The sequence below is a fragment of the Aspergillus stella-maris genome, assembly GCF_047715825.1.
Source record: "Aspergillus stella-maris strain CBS 113639 unplaced genomic scaffold BDV14scaffold_12, whole genome shotgun sequence".
Classification (NCBI taxonomy): domain Eukaryota; kingdom Fungi; phylum Ascomycota; class Eurotiomycetes; order Eurotiales; family Aspergillaceae; genus Aspergillus; species Aspergillus stella-maris.
In genome coordinates this window covers 438,443-458,582 of record NW_027396806.1, presented here as the reverse complement: position 1 = coordinate 458,582, position 20,140 = coordinate 438,443, and the positions used below count along the sequence as shown (strand labels likewise).

The following is a 20,140-nucleotide window of genomic DNA, read 5'->3' as shown; positions in this document are numbered from 1 at the left end:
CCGAATGAAAGCTAAAAAAAATAAACAAAAGGGCTCCCTCTATAATTCCCGATCCTCACTCTTACTCCCACTCTCACCCTCACTCTCACCTTCTCTCTCAGCCTCCGCCCTCGGCGTCGGACACAACTCCCTAAAGAAAACACTATCCAGAATCGACTCGTCCTCATCTTCCTGTGCACTCCAGAACCCAGCATTAATAAGCTCCGTTTTCCAACTTAGACGGTCCTCACCCGAGAGATGCGTCCATTGTCGGGCTGGATGAGAATGACCCGTCGAATCGGTCTCGGTCTCGGACTGTGAACCCTCCTCCGGTGATTGCGCCGCAGGGTTAGGCGAATGAGGCTCGATAACAAGCTCGTTGTTGGACGGGTTACATGAGATAAGCAGTGATGTTTCGGAGTCCGGTATGATGTCGCGGAGGAGAGGTTTTTGAGCTTCTTGCTTTTCATCATGGTCCGGGTGTGTAGCGGGTGGTATTTGAGTTTGTTGTGATGGTGGTGGGGGAGAGTGAATAGGTGACGGGGGGAGAGGTGCATTATACGGCACCGCGATCTTCTCTGCGAGGTCAGGAGGCAGGTACTTCGTTATACCGAGGTAAGGGGGCATGACGCCGCGGATCTCCGTGAACGCCTGGAGGAGGAATATGACCAGGAGGATGGAGGATACTGAAGCCAGAGCACTAGCAGCGCCTGTCAAAGTCTCGGACTCGCCAGGTCGGACGAGGACGTAGCGCGGGTTGCGGCTTGACGGCGGCACTGGGGAAAGAGGGAATGTATGCACGACGACGGTGTTGCCCATACTCACGGAGGCGAGCTTGACGTATTGAGGGGGAGTCTCTTCCGTAACGGGGTTTGGTGGCGGAGAGGAATGCGAGAAGCATATCCTTGTCATGGAGAAGGGGTGGACGTCACGGAGGGTAGTGTAGACTCGAAGCGGGCTGTATCCTGCGTCGGTGCGATGTTGGCGGCGGGCGTCGAAATCAACGGTCAGGACCTCGAGGGATGCATCGCTGCCGGAGACGGCGATGATGGATTGTTGTTCAACCTCTGAGTTGACGTTCAGATTGCATACGTCGAGACCAAGACCAATCTTGATCGTCTTGCGAAGCTTATGTCGACGAATCACTGAGGCCTGGGCGGAGGAAGATGATATGGTTGGTCGTAGATCAAGAAGTATGAGCTCGGCGCCCTTTCGATCAGGAGCATTCTGTAATAACAGTAGCGTTGTAGGTGTGAGGAACCGCAGCGCACGAAACTTCGGCCCTGGACCCTTGCCCGCTGCATTGGCTGGTCGCTTGTGCACACATCTCACGTCCGGCGCAGCGCTCGACCTTGTCTCTGGCGAGATGCGACATGTAAAGACATCGACGCCATTGGTATAAGCCACGGTGAAAGCCCCCTTCTCCTCCTCCTGATCCGCAATATCAATATCATCCGCCTCCTCTCCATTATTCAATCGAATCCTCCCAATAACATCACCCTCCCCCGGCTTTGTTGTGTTGGCATTGAAGAAGACAATCTCACCCGACGGAGCTAACCCCGTCGTAATAGCTCCAACGCGTGTCCCGTCCTCACCATTCCAAGGCGACAGCCTCGTAATTCTCTGATATGTATCCGTAGCCCCCTTCGGCCCCACGACTGTTCGAAACAACGACTCCTGCGACAAGTAGACCGTTTTCCCCGATGGCGTCGACTCCGTAGCTGTTGACTCTGTGCGCCGCGGTGGATAGTCAATCTGGAAGGACCGCAGATGCCGGTTCCTGTTCTGTTTTTGTTCTGCGAGCGAACTGTTTATGCCGACGAATGTGGTTATGGAAGTGTCGCTTGACCGTGCCGCGGCCAGTGAGGTCACGGAGTCCTCGTCCCGCGATAGTTCGACGTCGACAATCTCGCGTAGTTCCTGGCGTTTGAAAGAATTCAGAAGAACCTAGTTTGAATGTTAGAAGCGCCGGGGGTAGAGTAAGACAGCCAGAGTCTTACGATCTTATTTCCCACGCCGCTGCGCCCTTCTCCGCCGCCGCCGGCAACAAGCAGGAAGGCATGATTGCGCGGATCAAAGTCGGCAGCGAACAAGGGGCAGGAGAGCGTAATTTTGGCGGAGGGAATGTTAGGCGCCATTTTGAGGACCACCTGCACGCCCAGTGAAGCACGAAATGGAGTGTTTGACGATCGGAGGGTGGGATGAAAGGGGCCAGATCAAGATGAAGCCAAGTTGGCGAATGATGGTCGGGACCGCGGCGGATGACGTTCTGGCCTCCCGATCTTGGCACCACTCTATGCTACTATAAACATCCATTACGACTCTACGTTTTGTGCTGAAACATTATTGAACGGAGAGAAATTCTTATGGTATTTTAGCATATATGCTGATCTAGTCCACCTCCTGACCAAGGAACTCAGGCAGACGCTTGCGGATGTCCTCCCAGGTCTCGTCGCCTTCCACCAGCGACTTGACGGCCTGCAGGATCTCATCCTCGCTGGCGCGCACCTGCTTTGTGGAGTCACGGTCACGCAGCGTGATAGAGGCGTCCTTGACAGACTGGAAATCAACAGTAATACCGAACGGTGTGCCGAGCTCGTCGTTGCGAGCGTACCGCTTACCGATACTGGCGGAAGAGTCATCCACACGGCTGGAGACACCAAGTCGTCGGAGTTTCGTGGTCAACTGCTGGACCATAGGACGGAAAGCGGGGTTGCTCGACAAGGGAACAAGGAGAACCTTGGTAGGAGAAATGACAGGAGGGAAGGAGAGGACCTAGAGATCTTGTTAATATGTGCATACTTGATACATTAGGGGGAAAAAAACACTTACACCGCGAGCCTCGTCACCTTCACGGTAGTAGTAAGAGTGCTCCATCAAACTGTAAAGAATACGACCGATACCGAATGATGGTTCAATAACGTTGGGAGTGTATTCGCGGACGTTCTCAACGCGAGTGCGCTTCTCAATGTTGATGATGTCCTTCTCGAGCTCAACCTTGCCGCTGGCAACACCCTCAACATTCACCTCAATCTTGCCACTATGCTCGAGGTCAAGAGCCAGCTTCTCCCGGAGCTCCTGTGACAAGGCATCAATGGCAGCCTCAACGGTCTTACCATCCTTTTTGAAGCGGGGACCGAACTTCTTCTTGTCCAAGTCAATCTGCCACTCCTCAATCTTGAGAGGCTCCGCGCGAGTCTCACGGACAACTAGAGGAGCGCCGGTCTTGTTCTTGTGCACGTTTAGGTCGTAAGCGCTACGATCGGCGCAGCCAACACATTCAATCCAGCCGTAGCTGGTTTGCAGCTCGGCATCCCAGCAGTCGCAGGCGTAGTGAGCCATCTCGTTGGCCATGTGCTGACGGAAGCGGAGCTTGGTGGGGTCAACACCAATCTTCAGCAGGAAGAGCTGGATACGAGCAAGGAAGTACCCAAGAGTCTCGTTGTCCACCAATCCGGTCTCAACAGCCTTTCCAACGGTCATTGTCTCGGTCTTGGTGCTTCCAGACAGCTGCACATCCCGGTTGAGGAGTGTCAGCTCAATGTCCTTAACCTCCTCGAAGCGCGCGTGCTTCTTGCCACCCTCGGGGTCGACAAAATGCTCAATCTCGGCCATGAGGAACTCACGGACACGCAAAAGACCGGCGCGGGGCGAGATCTCGTTACGGAACGACTTTCCAATGGACGCAGAAGCGAAAGGCATGGCTTGCTGGTTGAAGTCAAGAAGCTTCTGGAAGTTCAGGAACTGACCCTGAGCGGTCTCAGGACGCAGGTAACCGGGCATGTTGCTGCTAGGACCAATTGAGGTCTGGAACATGAGGTTGAAAGCAACAGGAGGAAGGACGTTGCCGCCGGTAACGGGGTTTCTGATGTCAAACTTGGCGATGATCTGCTCCAATTGAGGGCCGTCAAAGTTGTCGATCTGTGCCAGAGTCTCCTCGTACTCCTTGACGACCTTGTCGTCCAGCTTGACAGCCTCGCTCTTAGCCTTCTTCTTCTTCTTGGCCTCCTTCTCGGCGTCAACCTCGACCTTCTGTCCGCGAGCCTCCTTGTTGCCCTTGAGACGAGCCTCAAGCACCTCCTCAACCAAGTGGTCCGCACGGAAAATCTCTCCAGTCTTAGGGTCCTTGCACATCCAATCGGCGAACTTGTCGACGTGACCACTGGTCTTGAGAACCTCCTCAGGCGTTAACATGGTGCAATCGACCTCGAGCATATCCTCCTCAAGCACGAAATGTTTGCGCCACGTCTCGACGATGTTGTTAAGGACGGCGCAACCGGGCGGGCCATAGTCGTACAGACCGGAGACACCACCGTAGATCTCGAAGGAGGGGGTATAGAAAAGGCGGCGGCGGAGCATGGAGTCCAGGACGGACCGGTCAACGACCTGACCGGTCTTGGTGTTTAGTGTGGCCATTATGGATTTCTTCTTCTGTCGAGACTCCTGGATAATGGCGCGGAGAGAGGGAGGGGTGGAGGAAAAGTGTCTTCTGCTGGCGGGGTTCCAGCAGGAAATAATTCGGCGGGGAAGAAAGGAAAAGCGAAACGGCGATTGAGTCATCCGCTGACACGTGAGCCGCGCCTTGAGAAATTCAAGGCAGCTCAATCCGGGCAAACTGGGGGGAAAGATGGACTAAAAGGACATAAGACTAGTAATACAAGATGAGAAATAGCGCTCAGCCAAGAAAGAAAAGGACCAAATGCTCGCTGCTTATGACAATTGAGATAGTTGAAGCTTCCAGGGGCAGCAGAATTGAATCAGTCCATACAAACACCGCGCGTAATATTTGTACAGCCAATACACGCTCTTACCGCCGGCCAAACATTTCTCCACCAAAAAATACTCCGCAAAAAAAGTTGAGACGGAACTGAGAGCTTCTATACAACAGTTTCATTCAACACTCAAAATTCCTACCGCCCAGCATGGTGACAAAAAAGACGCTCTCAAGGGCCGCCCCCTCGGGCGCCATCATGGACTTTAAGACGAAGAACAAGCAAAAGCGTCAAATGCTCCACATCAAGCGAAAGCGCGCAAAGGACTCCGCACGCCGAGCACAGCGATTCGGATTCAAGAAGGAAGAAGCCAAGAACCCTCAGCTCAAGGAGGAGCGACTCAAGCGCAACATCCCTTTGACACTCGAGCGAAAGCGCGTATGGGATGACGCAGGCAGCGACGTTGAAGAACCCTTGGGACTGAGTGTTGATGTTGAGCGGATCAAGAGGCAGAAGGCCGAGGAGGATGAGGAACTCAACCGGCCGCTAGGCTCAGACGAAGAGGATTCCGATGCGGAGGCAGGCTCAGACGATGACGACGTCGACAGTATGCTCGCCAGCAGCGACGACGAGAACGACGATGAAGACGATGAAGACGACGAAGACGACTCCTCCGAGAAAGCAAGCAAAAAATCCAATCGCGGCCGACAAGCTTCATCCGTCCCGACAGCCACAGAGCGCGCAACCAGCCCATCGCAATCAACAAAAAGCACAAACCTGAACCTCGCGCCCGAAGCCCTCGCCGCAAAATTCCCCTCCCTCTTCTCGCCCGACAACCAAAAGCCACCCAAGATCCTCATTACAACATCCCTAAACTCCACCCTCCACCACGAAGGCGAAATCCTCACTCAACTCTTCCCCAACAGCGTCTACATTCGGCGCACAGCGCACGCGCACGCACACAAGTTCTCCATCCGCGAGATCGCCGGGTTCGCGACAAACCGCGAGTACACTACCTTGGTCATTCTGCAAGAAGACCAGAAAAAACCCGCAGGTCTCGACATCGTGCACCTCCCCAAGGGCCCCATGTTCCACTTCAGCATCAGCAACTGGGTTGAGGGCAAACGCATCCCAGGCCACGGAAACCCAACGGAGCACTGGCCCGAACTCATCCTCAACAACTTCCGCACACCACTCGGTCTCCTTACCGCACATCTATTCCAAACTCTTTTCCCGCCCCAGCCTGATATCGAGGGACGCCAGGTCGTCACACTACACAACCAGCGCGATTACATCTTCGTTCGCCGCCACCGGTACGTTTTCCGCGAGAAGCGCGAGACCGAAAAGGCTGTTGTTGGTGCGGACGGAAAGGAGATTAAGGGTGCGGAGGGGATCAGGACAGGGTTGCAGGAGTTAGGGCCTAGGTTCACATTGAAGCTGAGGAGAGTCGACAAGGGGATCCAGAGGGCGAGTGGGCAAGAGTGGGAGTGGAAGGGGAAGATGGAGAAGAAGAGGACTTTGTTCCAGCTTTGATTTGTTTCGTTGGGTTTATGGCTGCATTGCATGGAGTTTTTGGTGTGGAAAAGAAGTTGTTTGGTCGATCTTTTTGTATATACCATTTTGAGTTGTAAATTGATTCGAGATATCGATCTCTATCTATACATGTTCCTGTTCCCATGATACGCACAGACCAGCTTATAGATCTATGTTCGAGGCTACTCAGCCCAGTGTTGATTGCATATCTTAGATGCATACAAAAGTACGAACACCCCGTAGGCCTACCCAGGCCTAGTCTTCCAAAACCGACTGCATCTCAAGCAGTACAGCGTAGCAAAAGCTTTTGACAGACAAGACAACAAGAGAAAAGAAAGAAGAAGAAAACAAAAAAAAACAAAACAAAAAAAAGTAAAAGAAAACAAGATGGGTATAAACTACAATCAAATCAACTCGCCAACCGCCCAGTCAAGTCAAACCAACCAACCAACCAACCAACCAACCAAACAGTCAAAAAATCAAACAATCAAACAATCAAGAACAGGAATTCGTCATCTCATCATCAAGCTTCTTCAGCTTCCGAAGCATATTATTCCGCCGCAGATTCACACGCGCAAACGGCTTGCGCGCCGTAACCATCTTCACGACACAGGTCATTCTCCCGCCGCCCATAAGCTCCCTCTTGACCTTCTCACAGAGCTCGCGCACGCCCTCGGCTGTCCAATTCCCTGTCGCTGTAAGTTGGCGCATCCCGTATGCTTCTAGGCCCTCGAGGACGGCGATCAGTGTCATTTTCCCGAGAGTCTTTTCGCGCGGTTCGTCGGGCCATAGGCCGACGGGAACGGTGTGCTCGACCACGCGAACGTTGTCGAAGCCTGCGGCTGTAAGGACTGTAGGTAATAGATGGCTGAGGTCTCGTGGGTGTCCGGCTGCTTCGGCCGCGGAGCGCATAGCGGCCGAGTAGATTGCTAGGTAGGAATCACCAGGATCGTCGGGATTACAGACGGAGTCAGCAGCCGGGTCAGCGTCGCTGATCTCAATGTACCCTCCTGGTGCGAGATGTCGAAACGCCTGCTTATAGAAGGCCGACCAGTCTGAGAAAGCGCCCGCCAGACCGCGAAGGTGGATGAGGTCGAAGGGCTGATGGTAGGTCCACTCATCTCTCGCATCGTCAAGCTGGAAGCTCACATTGGGGAGGTCAATGGTGCTCCCCAGTCCATTCTCAAAGACGCCGATATCGGTTGCGATGATTGTAGATGACGGAAAGGCGGCGCTCATTTCGATGGCCCAATCGCCAGGTCCTGTGCCGATATCGAGGATTCGAGCTGTTTTCTTGGCGAGGGGGATGCTGGTGATGTTGCCGTCGAGGAGGATGAGGGAGATCTGGTGTATAATGTTCAGACGGGTTTGTTCGAGCTCGTCGCTAGGCATGAAGTATGAGCTGTTGCAGTAGCGGCGGCCATTTTCCAGCACGCATTCTATGTTCTGGGCTTCGAAGGACTTGGTAGATTTTCTAGCGCAGGTGTGTTAGCATAGAATGTCTATCAAACAAAAGAGAGGCTAACATTGAGAGCTCATCGGAGTCAGTATCAGAATCTGTATCTGGGCCTTCATCGTCCGTCCAGCGACGCTTCCCGGTAGTTCTGGCACTGCCTGTGTCGATGGATTCAGGCATATTTTTAGAGACCGGTGCCTCGTCCATGACATTGCGAACTGTAGCTAGCGACCATGTGTTGCTGGTATAATAGTAGTAGAAACGAGAGTGGGATGTCACTCGTCACCTCACCCACAAGCTTGGGAAGCAAAAGTTGGGAGCGAGAGTCAGGCATGGGCGGGGACTGGCGCAGTAATAGCAAGCATCGTGAGCTCTAGAAGCAATCGAACTATTCAAGCGCCAGCAATTTAGAAGGTGAAACAAGAGTGGCCCGTGGATTGGGAACCGGATGTTTCGAGGCCTACACGATCCCAGGGGAAGGGCACGCTTAATAAACGGGCATTGCTTTAGTGAAGTAGGTCGCTGGTTAGCTTCTCGTCTAAGAGAACTCAATCAAGTTGTCAAATCATTAATATGACAGTCATTGGATCAGCAGCTCTAGCCCAGCAGCTGAATCCACAGGGGGGGGGGCTCCAGTGTCCAGTACTTTTTGGCCTGGTCGGTGTTGTACGCGAACGAGGCTCTCGAACGCCAAACGAACGAGTTTCAGCCTTCTCCACTTTCCAGTCGCTTGGGACGGACGGTGCTTTTCTTTTTCTGCATTTGAATTAAAGATTGAGCAATGGGGAGCCCGGAAGCAGTGGTTGGAACTTGGCGGTAAGAAGACTGAAAAGTAGTGAACTGCTCACTGCACTGCTCGGGGTGTGTTGTTGCCGACTCCGCATTACTACTGACTGACTGTACACTCTCCGTCTGACGAGAGCACCCAGTCTAGACTTGACTCGCTCTGCCGATCACCATCATATACCTTCTGACACTCTACATCATCACCGACCCAGCACTCGGGCACCAGGGCATCACCTCGGGTCCTAATCCCAGCATCCCAGCATCCCAGCGCCCGTTGTACCCTGCACCACCCAATCGACGCGCAACGGCCCATCCCATCCCTGCAGTAGATGGAGCAAGACACCTCATGAAGGAGCCGTCGCTGCCGTCCCGTAGCACGCCGGTGCGCATCCTCCCCCTCCCGGATCCCCAGCAATCGTGGGAATCATGGGAATCGTGGCACCCGACTGCTTCCTCGATAGGCAGGAGGCATGACCAAGAGCCGGCCCAAGTTCCAGCCAAGTGAGCTAGCGCTGGATCACGATCCTTCATAATGCCCCGGAAGGGGCTCGTCAAGTTCCGCGACTGGATATACTGGAATCACGATGGAGCTTGGGAATATGAAATAGTTTCCGAGACGGGCAGGGAGCTGCAGATGGGCGGGCCCTTCGTTCGTATGATTCAAGACCCGGCGCTGCGGGAGGACAGCCCGGTTGGGAGGACAAGGCCTTTATTCCGACCTGCCCTGGGTTCCAATCACATTCAGCCGATTCCAGGGCTTATGGTGTGCTTTTCCCTAGTCTGGTTTGTCCAGCGTCACTTCGATGTTAATCACTGATTCAAGCTGGCGGGGATTTGTAATCTGGACTCTCGAAACTCTCCGTAGACTAACCGCCGGAGTCTCATCGCCGTCTCCTAGATCGCTTTCGCGAACGGAGTATTCTGACTCGGTTCCTGAACCACCAACAACGACCCAAGAGATCTCCCCAGGGACCAGATGACAATTGCAAAACCTTAACTCTGCCAAAGCGATCGATCAGATCCTCTTCAGCCATCTCAACAAACAGCTATTTGGAATTAAGCGCACCCAAACCATGGGCGCTGAGCCGCTGACAGAAAGGCAATTCCCCACCGGCAAAGGTGAACCTGACGATCTCCCGCCGCAATAAATCTTTGGGCCAAACTCTGAGAATTTGTCAAAAGCTTCCCCTTCTCTCTCCACTCCCTCCCCAACCTCAGTCCCCATTTCCAGGTCCCTGAAAAATATTCCGACTCCCGAGGCACTACTTTCAACAATTATTCAACCGGAATTCGATCCCGCGCAATCACAGTCCACAAATCGAACAGTGATCGGAGAATGGCCGCCCCCCGCTCGCTCTTCATCGCCTCAATCGGCAACCCAGGCAGCCTCCGCAGCACCCGGCACAGCGCAGGCCACATCCTCCTCGACGCAATAACCCCCCTGCTGAAGCCCTTCCTCCCGCCCTCAACAATCTACAAGACATGGCAAAGCCCCACGCAAATGAACATATCCGGCAAGAAGCTCGTCCGTGAATTCGAGTCGTTCAGAAAGACATCATCACCACCCGCACCGTCATCGCCAGCATCGACCCTCGTAATCCTCCACGACGAGCTCGAAAAACCACTCGGGAAAGTCGTTGTCAGGCGCGGCGGACCCGAAGCATTCAGTTTAAAGGGCCACAATGGGCTAAAGGATATCTTCAAGGTGCTTGGGAAGAATAAGATGTGGCCTGCTCCTACCGGTGACATTGCGCTGTCTGTTTTAAGGATTGGAATTGGGATTGGGAGGCCCGAGTCGCGGAGTCCGGAGGATGTCTCGAAGTATGTTCTGGGGAATATGGAGGGGCGGGAAATAGAGGCTGTTAAGCGGGCGGCGCCGTTTGCTGTGGATGCTTTGGTTAAGGAGGTGGATTGGTTTGGTGGTCAATAGAGGTGAGCTGTGCTTGTTGCTGCGTTCCTGGATGCTGAGCCAGCCCTCTGAGCGAACGGATTGGTGTAATATGTGTACATTATGATAGATATAGACGCTTAGATAGATGATACCCGATGTAAGCACACCGTTGAATTATGAACTTGATAATAATAGACCGCGCAGAGAATGTATCACCGTACAAAGCGTTCCAGTTATGTCACATCGCAGTAAGCTTAAACCCCCTTTCAAAAAACGAAATCAGATAGTACCCGCTATGCTCAAATCCCGAATCTCCTGCAGCACCTCCTCTACCCTGTTATCCAGATCACCGCGCGCGTACTGGTCTCTCGTCTCTGCATCGAGGTACTGTTGCACTTGGGCCATACGCGAGTACGCCTCCGCACAGAAACGCAGTTGAATCTTGACGAGGGCTTCGAAACTAGGGTCGAGGTAGGGGACACGCAAGTCGATGAGTTGTGGGAGTTCGGTAAATAGTTGTTCGTTCAATTGTTCGTATGCCTGCTTGGCCATCTCTAGTTCGCGCTCGGTACGGGGCAGCTTTGTGGCGTCCTTGTCGGGCTTCTCGACCAGACGCTTGACCTTGGCGCGCATGGCATCGTAGTCCAGGAGCTTGTGGTTTCGCTTCTTGATGCACTCGTTGACGTCAGGGAAGTAGGCGCAGAATCGGGAGATAGGCTCGAGAACGGTTGATCTGGATACGTCAGTCAGAGGGCGTACAGCGGTATGCAAACGATGAAAGTTCGCACCTGTAAGGACCGTCCAGCGCCTTGATCGTCTCCGCATCCAAGTCCTCAACAGCCTGCTTGTAACTCCTGCTCACACCGTCTTTGGCTCCAGCATCACCGTAGAAAGCATCTATCGTCTCTGCGATACGCATCTGCGAAGCCGTCATCGCTGTTGAAGAACAAAGAATCAGCACCCGGAAACATTCGCATACAACATTTGCCCAGCGACATACCTCGCAAAGAGTCCAGGTAACCCTTCGCTTCTTTCTGCAAGCGGTTCGCAGCAGCCTCCATCGTCCGGTACCGTCTGCAAAGCCCAATTAGCCCTTACCACACACCAACCCCGTATACCCATCTCCAGGCTTCAACCATACCGTTCTTCAATTTCATAGTCGCGATCGTTCGTCCTCTCCACATGCCCTACACACAGAAACCACTGATGTCAGTCTTCGCCTTTCTGAAACCCAAAATATCCCCAACCATCTCATCCCAATCGGTCCCCGGGGTCACGGCGGCAATTGCGGGGCAAGCGTGCGTCTCAGACATACCCGTCTTCATCATAACCTGCGTCGTAGCGCGGTTCACATTTTTTTTAAAGCCTAGAGACAAAATCCAAATTAGTATACCTCCTTGTCGTGCAACCCCTGAACCACAAAGTCATTGCGCACCTGCCCAAGACATAGTCGACTATCCGATCGGGGAAACCCTCTTCAACAATGGAAGCGAATGTAATCGTTCAATCGAGCGTTGACTCTAAGACGCCGACACCGAAGGTAGAGATAAGTATATAAAGGTTGTTGTATATGGCCGGTCGGATCGAGGATCGAGCGAGCGAGCGTTTGGAGAACAGGAGGGGGAGATTCAAGACTGAAGCCTAATGCGGGACCAGATTGACGATGATGTTTCCCTGTTCTTGATGTGGCTGTGTCACTGGGCTTTGTGGCTGAGTCAGGGTGTATTTTTACTGGGGTTCAAGACCGGGAAATACAGCCGGGGATATGCCGGGTCTACTATGGGAACTATAGTAACCAAGCTATGAAGAACTAAAGAGAAACTGGTCTAATAGCAGCTAGAATTAATGTAAATTGGTTGGCTTGTATTGCTTTGGTTTGGGCTTAGGGGTGGTATGATGTTGGTGCTTCCTCAGCTTTGGATGCTGGTATTACCGTGTGCTACATAGTACTCTTGAGTAACAAGGAACCTCAGAGCAAGTCTCGGTTAGTCTTCTATCTTCTCCACGAAAGATATTGACGAGCTTCAAGTTTTGTGAGATCAGCTTCATGCCGAACGCGGAGTAAGGGCCTGGCTCGTTTGCTCTGTCGTCAAGTAACCTGCGGTTGCAGTTGAAAGAGGCCCCAATCATGATGGCATCGGAGTTGGAAAACAGCGAGGAAGTTAGCAGGATTTCGGAATCTGTAAGTTGAGGGATATGAGGTCGCAGAGAACGGAGGCATCGTAAGCACGAGGTGCGTCCGCACGGCCAGACTTCAGTGCCATGCGAGGAGCTCATAGCTTTGCACAACAGTTCATGAGACGTACTGAACGCCTGGGATTGGGCGTGTCGGCAACCGAGAAGTGGCGCTGTATCGAGACAGAAGGGTCATATCTGGTAGAACTTGATCCTGAGACTGAAAGCCTTATAACGTTGTTGGTAGCAATGCATGATCTCCAAGTTCACTTTGCCTGGGCCTTTGGAGGGGTCCCTGCATTGAGCCTTCCATAACATACTATTATCGTTTGTTTGGTCCTCGATAAACATCCCACGGGATGGAAGATCAGTAAAAAATGATCGATCGAGCGTCAAGAAGTGGCGAAGCAGTGGTTGAAAGGATGTGAAGCAGGTGCCCAGATGCTCAACATCCTGACTGAATGCTCCAGATGACAAATCTATGCCCCATCCGGCCCTGGGTGTGGACGCCATATAGACGACATTATGAGGCCGAGTCTTCTATGTTTCGGTGCTTCGGTGTTTCGGTGTTTCGCATTCGCTTTAATGAAGAGCGCCCCGTCTTTGTTGCTTTAAGCATCCCACTCGGCAATGCAGCGTTCAAGAAATAGCAACAGTCGTGTACTTTCCAAAACATGTTTGAGAGTTGCATTGTATGCCGCAGCTTAACCCGGCATGAGATGTGTCAATGATTTGTCAAAGATTGCCATGCTGTGCTTGACCGCTGGATAAGGAATCAACCTTGATTGTTGCACTTCGTAGGTCACTGCAGTAGGAACGTCAGCCGACTGTTAGAATTTAAATGCTATTCAGAAATCCAAGATGGATGTCATATCCTGCCATTACCTAAGTGCTCTCCCACTTCTCAAACCATTCAGACTGGAATCATCATGCATGAAGCTGACGGTGACCTCGAAGACTGAGGCATTTGCATAACAAATCAAGAGCATCAAAGTTGGATGTTGAATATCTCAGAATAGAATCGGTTGCCATCGGAGTAAATCTGACGTCAGGAGAAGCGATCCCCTCTTGGGTGGTGATGCTGCGCCATGCTCCAAGAACGCGACAAGAAGTTAAGCCGATCGATCGACAAAATGAGGCCATACAGATACCGTATTTCAGCTTCCTGTAAATGCAATACGTGACAGAGATCTCAATACAGCCCTATGAAATACCGACCGTCTTCCGCACACTGTACAGTAAGCGCTTCTCTCTTCCTGGTCACCTGTCTACTGCTGTCCAATTACACACTGTGCATACAGCAAAGGGAGCGCTGGCTGAGGTTGAGAATCAAACCCGTCCTATCAAAACCCAGAAGAGGTCGCTCAGCAGGAACAGGTGATCAGCGCGCTGCAGCAACGGCTACCCACGGGTTGCTTCCAGAGATCTGACCGTGATTCCCCGGACTCGTGGTCTCAGATTGACCGCATAAGGGTCCTGGATTCGAACGACCTGTTTCTCGTATGGGATGTGTTTGTCGCTCCAAGGCCTTGCAGTGAACTCTCAGGGACACCGACAGTACTTCCACGTTGTCTCAGCCCCATCGTCGCTATTCTACATACTGCACGCCGCCAACAGCGTATCCCTTGCAAACCTTCAGTCCCCACGAGCACGCTGCTGTCTCAAGATGGCTAGACCGCAATCCAGGAACAACGCATGATTCTAAAATGGACAATGCTCCGGGTGAAAATGCAAGGAGCAGCCCAGCCACATTGAGACCGCACGAAGACCATGATATGACCATTTGACAGCCCTGGATACAGATCCCACCCCTAGCTCCATATCTTCATACATAGCGTATACGGCCTTGCAGGGCTGTGGCACAGAACATCACAGAATTCCAGAAGCATGGCAGAAAAAGGTGCTGCCTAGCCCTGCGGATTGCGATGCTCCACCGGCCTGCGTCGAGATGCTGGACTATTGATTTCTTCAGTTCTTGTGATTAAACATTTTTCCCGAAGGGAGTGTCCGGAATCCGCGGGTATATCCTCCCAGCCAAACTTCAGTTCTTGTGCTATTGTGACATTCTCATGTGCCTGGTATACGCTAGGGGCTGACTATTGTACAGATTAGGTGATTCTATACCTGGACTTGATTGCTCACCGGCAATCCCATTCTGTTCTTCGTCAGAGTTGAGGTGGTACTGGTCACCGTCTCTTGGAATAAAATGCGGCGCCGTGACCGGGGTGACACAAGCTGGAATGGAGCTGGTTGCACTTCGGCCAGTGTCCAGTGTGATGTTGAGTGCTTTAAACATTGGACATGTCCACTGCAAACTGCGGTCTTTTTGCAAATGATCTAGGCTGTTGTTCATGTTGAGCCACTATGACACGTCTTCAATGGCTGAAAGATAAGGAATACTCGGCACAATGGCTCAAAATCTAGAAGCCAACGTCCAGTCTCTTTGCTAGAAGCTACTGCATGCTAGGAGCAAGGCACTCTGCTCAGCACGCGAGTCGAAGGCGTTCAGCGAAAATAGCAGCCAACAAAACGAGTCTGTCTGGCTCGGATGAGTGCGCCGAATCCCTTACTCCTTACGCCCTACAAGGAGAACCAAGAACACCTGGAGACGGGCTAGACCCTTACACTGGTCCCCGTGCATACTACTGCTTATCTATGCAGACCAGCACATCATATGTACGCTTGTGTAGGACAGGTAGTATTCCCTCGTGACTGCCAGCTTTCAAATATACCACGCTATCAGAAACTTACCTAATTTTACACCCGCAATAAATCCGGCCATTCGGGCTCCTCGTCCAGAAAAGACAAAAAGGCCATTCTAGAGGCTGGCCTGTATAGCATGGTGGAAAAGCCGTGAAGGGCCTCGACCTTCGAAATGACTTTATGCTTTCGGTACCTGGAAATATAATCGTTCCATCCAATTGAGATCCAATAAACCCTATCCAAACACCCAACATGGCAGACAAAGCCAGAGTTTACGGGCCGAACTTTACACAGAAAAATTCTTGCACAGAACATTCCTTCATCCGCAAGTGCAACCTCAAAGTAAGCTTATAACATTCCGGACGTACGCATATCTTATTAGGCACAAGGCATAAGGAAAAAGGACTTGTACACGGCCCTCTGCACGCATAACCAACCGCATAAATCAGAACTCAACCACAGTACAGTCTCACCTACTCAAAAATTAGTATACCTAAGGGTACTACGCTATATGGCTACGTATGGACAGTGACACCCATACTCTCTTCCTCCACATCCCACGTACTTTGTAGATACAGCGCCTAGTCCCACACTGATACTCCAACATCTTATCTCACTCTGCATAAACCCCATGCACGGATCTACAGACTGCATACTCGTCCCAGAACCCCATACATACGAGGTACATCGGTGCGGAGCGTATGGAGTAAGTTCACTACGTAGCTGTGCTACTCTGTAAGTAATAGTAGGTAGTTCAAGACGAAGCAAAAAGGCAAGCAGGCGAACAAGCAAGCTAGTATCTAAACCGGGTAATCTAGAGAACCTCACCTCCCCTCCCCTCAATCAACATCCAGTAAGGCACGAAACAACAGGGCAGTAGTATACTCTAGTACCGTCTACAGGAACTTGGCCTACCACTTACCCATCTACCGGTTAAAAAGGACCGAGCCTAGGTAGGTAATCAGCAAGATCCCTGCCGCATTGACCAAAGATGAAGTCATAGTCAAGCTCTGAGGTCACAGATGCCCCGTCGCGTCAGTCGCGGACGCCAGACGGGGAATCGGAATCGTAGCTGGAGCCTAACTAAGTTAGTTCGTGTCGGTTATTAAGATTAATTCTGGAGCTGCTGTGGAGGTGTGATGTCGCACGCCGGATTCGGGGTTATGATGTAATGGGTGGTGAGTGGTGGGAGTGGTGGTATGCTTGTCATGTGATTTGTATACATCATCGCTATTGTAGAGTAGATAGGTAGGTAGGTAGGTAGGCAGGTAGAGATAAATGTTTGGGGGGGTGGGAATGTGATCTGATTGTGAGACTATGTACAGAGAATATGTATTGTTCGTTATTTGCTCCCCTGGACCGGTCTGGCCTTTGTTTGTCCTCCTGTCTTGTGGTGTCGTGTCTGAGGTGTTGTTACAGGATCCTAGTGAAACAATCTCATCCGCCCATAGAAACCTGGTGTCAAAACGCCGACCGTATCCTGTAAACAATGCTAATGTGATCGCGAAAGAAAGATGTAGAGGTGTAGAGAAGAGAAGAGCGAGAGTCTTCAAGTTAAGAAAGCTGCGAGGGAAATGGGTCATGAGCTCGTAAGATGGAATGAGAAAAGTCATGCATGCTGGAATAAAAACAAAATGTATAGGCCGTTAATATAAAGCATATATCTTTGGACTGGAACCATGCATCTAGGCCAAGGTCATAATCTTCGTTGCATTGAAATGAGAACGCGACGCCAGACTAACCCCGTAAACTAGACAGGAAAATGAGAGAAGACATGCACTGGCATAGCTTTGGTATGGAAACACTCAAAAGTCCTCCTTCTATGGTTGTATGGAAGGACTGGCCCCCTCCAGGAAAGAAAGGGAGAAACATATAACCACCCGTTTCTATCTGAGACATAGGGAGGCAGAGAGGAATAAGGCAGCAACAAGAGGTCGTTGACTGGATGATATCAAGACAGGCCCTTCTAGATGTGGGAGACTCTAAAAGCCTTCCTCACCAGCTTGGCACAGCTTGATTTCGCGAAGCCATTCTGACTTCAAAATCTGAGAGGAATTGATGCGGCGAGATGGGTTAGGGTCAAGGATGGAGTAGACGACATTGCGGCAACGAGCCTGAGAAAGAATAAATTAGCTTAGGAGTCTTCTCTGAATGTTTGTCACGCTTACCCTGTGCAATGTCTCAATAGGCGCATATCCATCCTCGTGCTTGCGACCTTCCAAGTACCGCCTGTAAAATTCGTCCTCGCTCTTGCGAGCCAATTTCCACAAGTGCCGGCCAGTCCTCATAGCCATGTAAATAACACCGCAAGCCCAAATGTCAACAGCTCGCGGGTCGAATTCTTTTTCGATGTACTCTTCCGGGGCAATATAGGGAGCCGAGCCACAGAGACCAGCAGTCATGTGAGCTTCTTTCTCCCACGCCATACGGAAGCACTCGCCGTTTCCGAAATCGGTGATTTTAAGGGCACCGTGAGTGGTCAACAGAAGATTCTCTGGCTTGAGATCTCTGTGAGCAACACCCATCTCGTGCATATACTCAACGCCGCGCATCAGTTGCTTGAACAAGCAATCAGCTTCGGCAACCTCCAGCTTTCCTGCAGCCAGGACGAGAGTGTAAAGGTCACCACCAGCACAATACTCCATAACTTCGCAGTAGTCGCCTTTGGCATCTTGAAGGAGATCGAGGGTGTGGATGATGTTAGGATGGCGGAGAGACGAGGAGATGCAGAACTCGGAAGTTAGTCGTTTTTGATACTTCTTGCTGGTTTCTTGCGGACGACGGCGGAATTCTTTAACGGCGTAGAGCTGCTCAGTTTTCGAGTCTCTAGGGTCGACCTTGTGAGATATTCTGACAATACCAAAGGCACCACGTCCGACAATTTCCTGGCATTTTCCGTATTTGTCGACGAGCGATGCGGTGGCGTTAGGGCCGCCCTTCTTGTCGGCAGCCAGCTTGTCCCTTTCACTCTTGAACTGGTCGATCCAGGTGGACATCAGAGATAATTGCTGGTCCTCGGCATGGTCGTCCTTTTTCCTGCCACCGAGCATATTTTGCAGGAGGTCGGTCAGTTTCTCTTGTCGTCGAGTGCTCTTCAGGTGGTGGCAATGTGTGTTGTCGGAGAACGCCTCGAAGCGCTTTTGTACGGCTGCACCCTCTTTGTGTTCTTTTCCGCTGGTAGATTTCGCCTTCTTCTCGCTCACGTCTTTTGTTGATGTTTGTCGTGAAGGTGCTCTTGATGGAGGTTGTGATGGAGGGCGTGATGAGGGTCGGGACTGTTTCCCGTTACCATTGGCAGCGGATTTCCCGCCGTCGGAACTGCTATCTGACAGTTCGCGCGTCGAATCTATTTCCTTCGAAGTTGACTTTCCAGTAGCCGTGAACATGCGAGAGATGCGATTCGCCATAGTTTGCTTAGGCGGCTTCACTGGATGGGAAAGCGCAGCATCCCCATTCAGGGCAGACAAATTCATGCCCGCCAAAGCCTGTGCTACCTGTCGCTCTCCATGGTCGCTGGAAATCTGTGACGTTGCCGCGGAAGAGACTGTAGAGGGTACAGGCGAAGTAGCTGGTGGAGTCATGTGCGGTGAGTTGACGTAAAACACGGTAGACAAAGGGAGTAGATTTTGCCCCCGCGAAGAGATATGAGAAAGTGGAAGCGTAAAGACTTCAGAAGCCTACAGCACAAGGCTGAAAGGCCAAGTAGGACCAAAGATGAAGAGCTGAGAGTTGAAGAAGGATCGGAAGTGAGAAGGGCGAGAGGGAAATTATACTCTTGAAAAAGTGGTGCGGATGATGGTTGGCCTGAGGCACTGCGCGAGTGACGGAACTGACTGCGCAGTCCAGAAAAAAAAGGGAAAATGGCAGAAAAAAACGAGCACGGAATGCCCAAATGGGACGGTGCTTTAAGTGGAGCAGCACAGAAAGTCTTGGCTTCTATAGCTTGAATGCAGGCTGCAAGCCGAGACCAGGAAAGGGTCTGGTAATGTTGGTGGGAAGTACTGTTGATAGAGCTGAAGTAGTGCGGTGGCGGTAGTAGTAGGAGAGAGTAGTAGTAGGTAGTTGTAATAGTCGCAGTTAATAGTGGTTGGTGGTGGAGGACTCGGACGATGGGAAGTCGCTGTTTGCTGGGGGGAAGCACAGAGGCAAGAAACCACCGGCGCAGCAGCGGTACTTGTATCTACAGCGCGGTAAGGACCATGTAACCAGAGCCCATTCAGCGGGTAACTTAACGGGGCCTCTAACAGGACAGGGGCTAGCAAGGCATTTCCTATACTACCTCTTCACAGTCCCTCCTAAATTATCCAAAGCATGTGTTTGGGACATTTTTAATTGTTTGATTTATTTTGGAAAATGCCATATAAGTCTTTATGCAGTCTGTACACTTGCTCTCTCGGCAGTGTTTTGTAGGACTCTAGAAATACCGACTTGTTCTTTACTACTATTTGAACTTTTTACTTGACCAAAGAGTATCAAAGCCGATTTCTGGCCTATTTTGCCGTACGAAAGAGTTTACAGGGACTTCTCTTTAGTCTGTTCACCATCCTGGACATCGCTTTGTTGTATAGACATGTCGTCTTTGACGCCTGTGTAGGTTGATTGTTGGGGGGCGACCCCATTGACTGTGCAATCATAACTGCCGGAAAACTGGAACAGAACAGGCAGGTTGATTTCAATTCCAATTTCGACAGCCGTTGACAGTGGGAACCTTTTCATCATCCATAATTACCCAATACCCACGCGTCACCTACCGCCTGCAGGACACAGAAACCGCGGATCGCTGTCTCGGATCCCTGAGCGCGAGGGCAGCAAGAAGTGAGGACCGAATCGTGGCTGTTCAAACTTACCAGAATACCAGAAGGAAGCCGTACGGTATTGAAAGGTCCGTGTACCTTACGAATACAG

At 51.6% G+C, this 20,140-nt stretch overlaps 6 protein-coding genes across 6 annotated transcripts; 2 read left to right on the top strand and 4 right to left on the bottom strand.

Annotated features, from left to right (window-relative positions):
• Window positions 1-39: 39 nt before the first annotated feature.
• BDV14DRAFT_188217 (uncharacterized protein) lies at window positions 40-4,395 on the bottom strand (the record flags this gene model as incomplete). Its single annotated transcript, XM_073771034.1, has 4 exons — window positions 40-1,926; window positions 1,980-2,129; window positions 2,380-2,754; window positions 2,812-4,395. 4 exons carry the CDS (start codon window positions 4,393-4,395, stop codon window positions 40-42), a joined length of 3,996 nt encoding a protein of 1,331 aa, XP_073630734.1.
• A 469-nt stretch (window positions 4,396-4,864) lies between these two features.
• On the top strand, window positions 4,865-6,742 carry BDV14DRAFT_169211 (rRNA-binding ribosome biosynthesis protein RPF1). The gene has a single exon (XM_073768002.1). The coding sequence runs from the start codon at window positions 4,902-4,904 to the stop codon at window positions 6,222-6,224; it is 1,323 nt and encodes a 440-aa protein (XP_073630733.1). The 5' UTR covers window positions 4,865-4,901; the 3' UTR covers window positions 6,225-6,742.
• On the bottom strand, window positions 6,662-8,316 carry BDV14DRAFT_169210 (class I SAM-dependent methyltransferase). Its single transcript, XM_073768001.1, has 2 exons — window positions 7,751-8,316; window positions 6,662-7,698 (listed from the first exon to the last, which is right to left on the bottom strand). Exons 1-2 carry the CDS (start codon window positions 7,885-7,887, stop codon window positions 6,720-6,722), a joined length of 1,116 nt encoding a protein of 371 aa, XP_073630732.1. The 5' UTR covers window positions 7,888-8,316; the 3' UTR covers window positions 6,662-6,719.
• A 1,023-nt stretch (window positions 8,317-9,339) lies between these two features.
• Window positions 9,340-10,516, top strand: BDV14DRAFT_22055 (peptidyl-tRNA hydrolase). Its single transcript, XM_073776306.1, has one exon. The coding sequence runs from the start codon at window positions 9,803-9,805 to the stop codon at window positions 10,394-10,396; it is 594 nt and encodes a 197-aa protein (XP_073630731.1). The 5' UTR covers window positions 9,340-9,802; the 3' UTR covers window positions 10,397-10,516.
• On the bottom strand, window positions 10,517-11,903 carry BDV14DRAFT_22036 (amphiphysin-like protein RVS161). The gene is made up of 6 exons (XM_073776305.1): window positions 11,793-11,903; window positions 11,673-11,723; window positions 11,499-11,544; window positions 11,358-11,431; window positions 11,146-11,293; window positions 10,517-11,090 (listed from the first exon to the last, which is right to left on the bottom strand). The coding sequence occupies exons 1-6, from the start codon at window positions 11,803-11,805 to the stop codon at window positions 10,637-10,639; spliced, it is 786 nt and encodes a 261-aa protein (XP_073630730.1). The 5' UTR covers window positions 11,806-11,903; the 3' UTR covers window positions 10,517-10,636.
• Window positions 11,904-17,032: 5,129 nt separating this feature from the next.
• BDV14DRAFT_21991 (serine/threonine protein kinase SAT4) lies at window positions 17,033-18,978 on the bottom strand. Its single transcript, XM_073776304.1, has 2 exons — window positions 17,404-18,978; window positions 17,033-17,349 (listed from the first exon to the last, which is right to left on the bottom strand). The coding sequence occupies exons 1-2, from the start codon at window positions 18,814-18,816 to the stop codon at window positions 17,218-17,220; spliced, it is 1,545 nt and encodes a 514-aa protein (XP_073630729.1). The 5' UTR covers window positions 18,817-18,978; the 3' UTR covers window positions 17,033-17,217.
• Window positions 18,979-20,140: the final 1,162 nt, after the last annotated feature.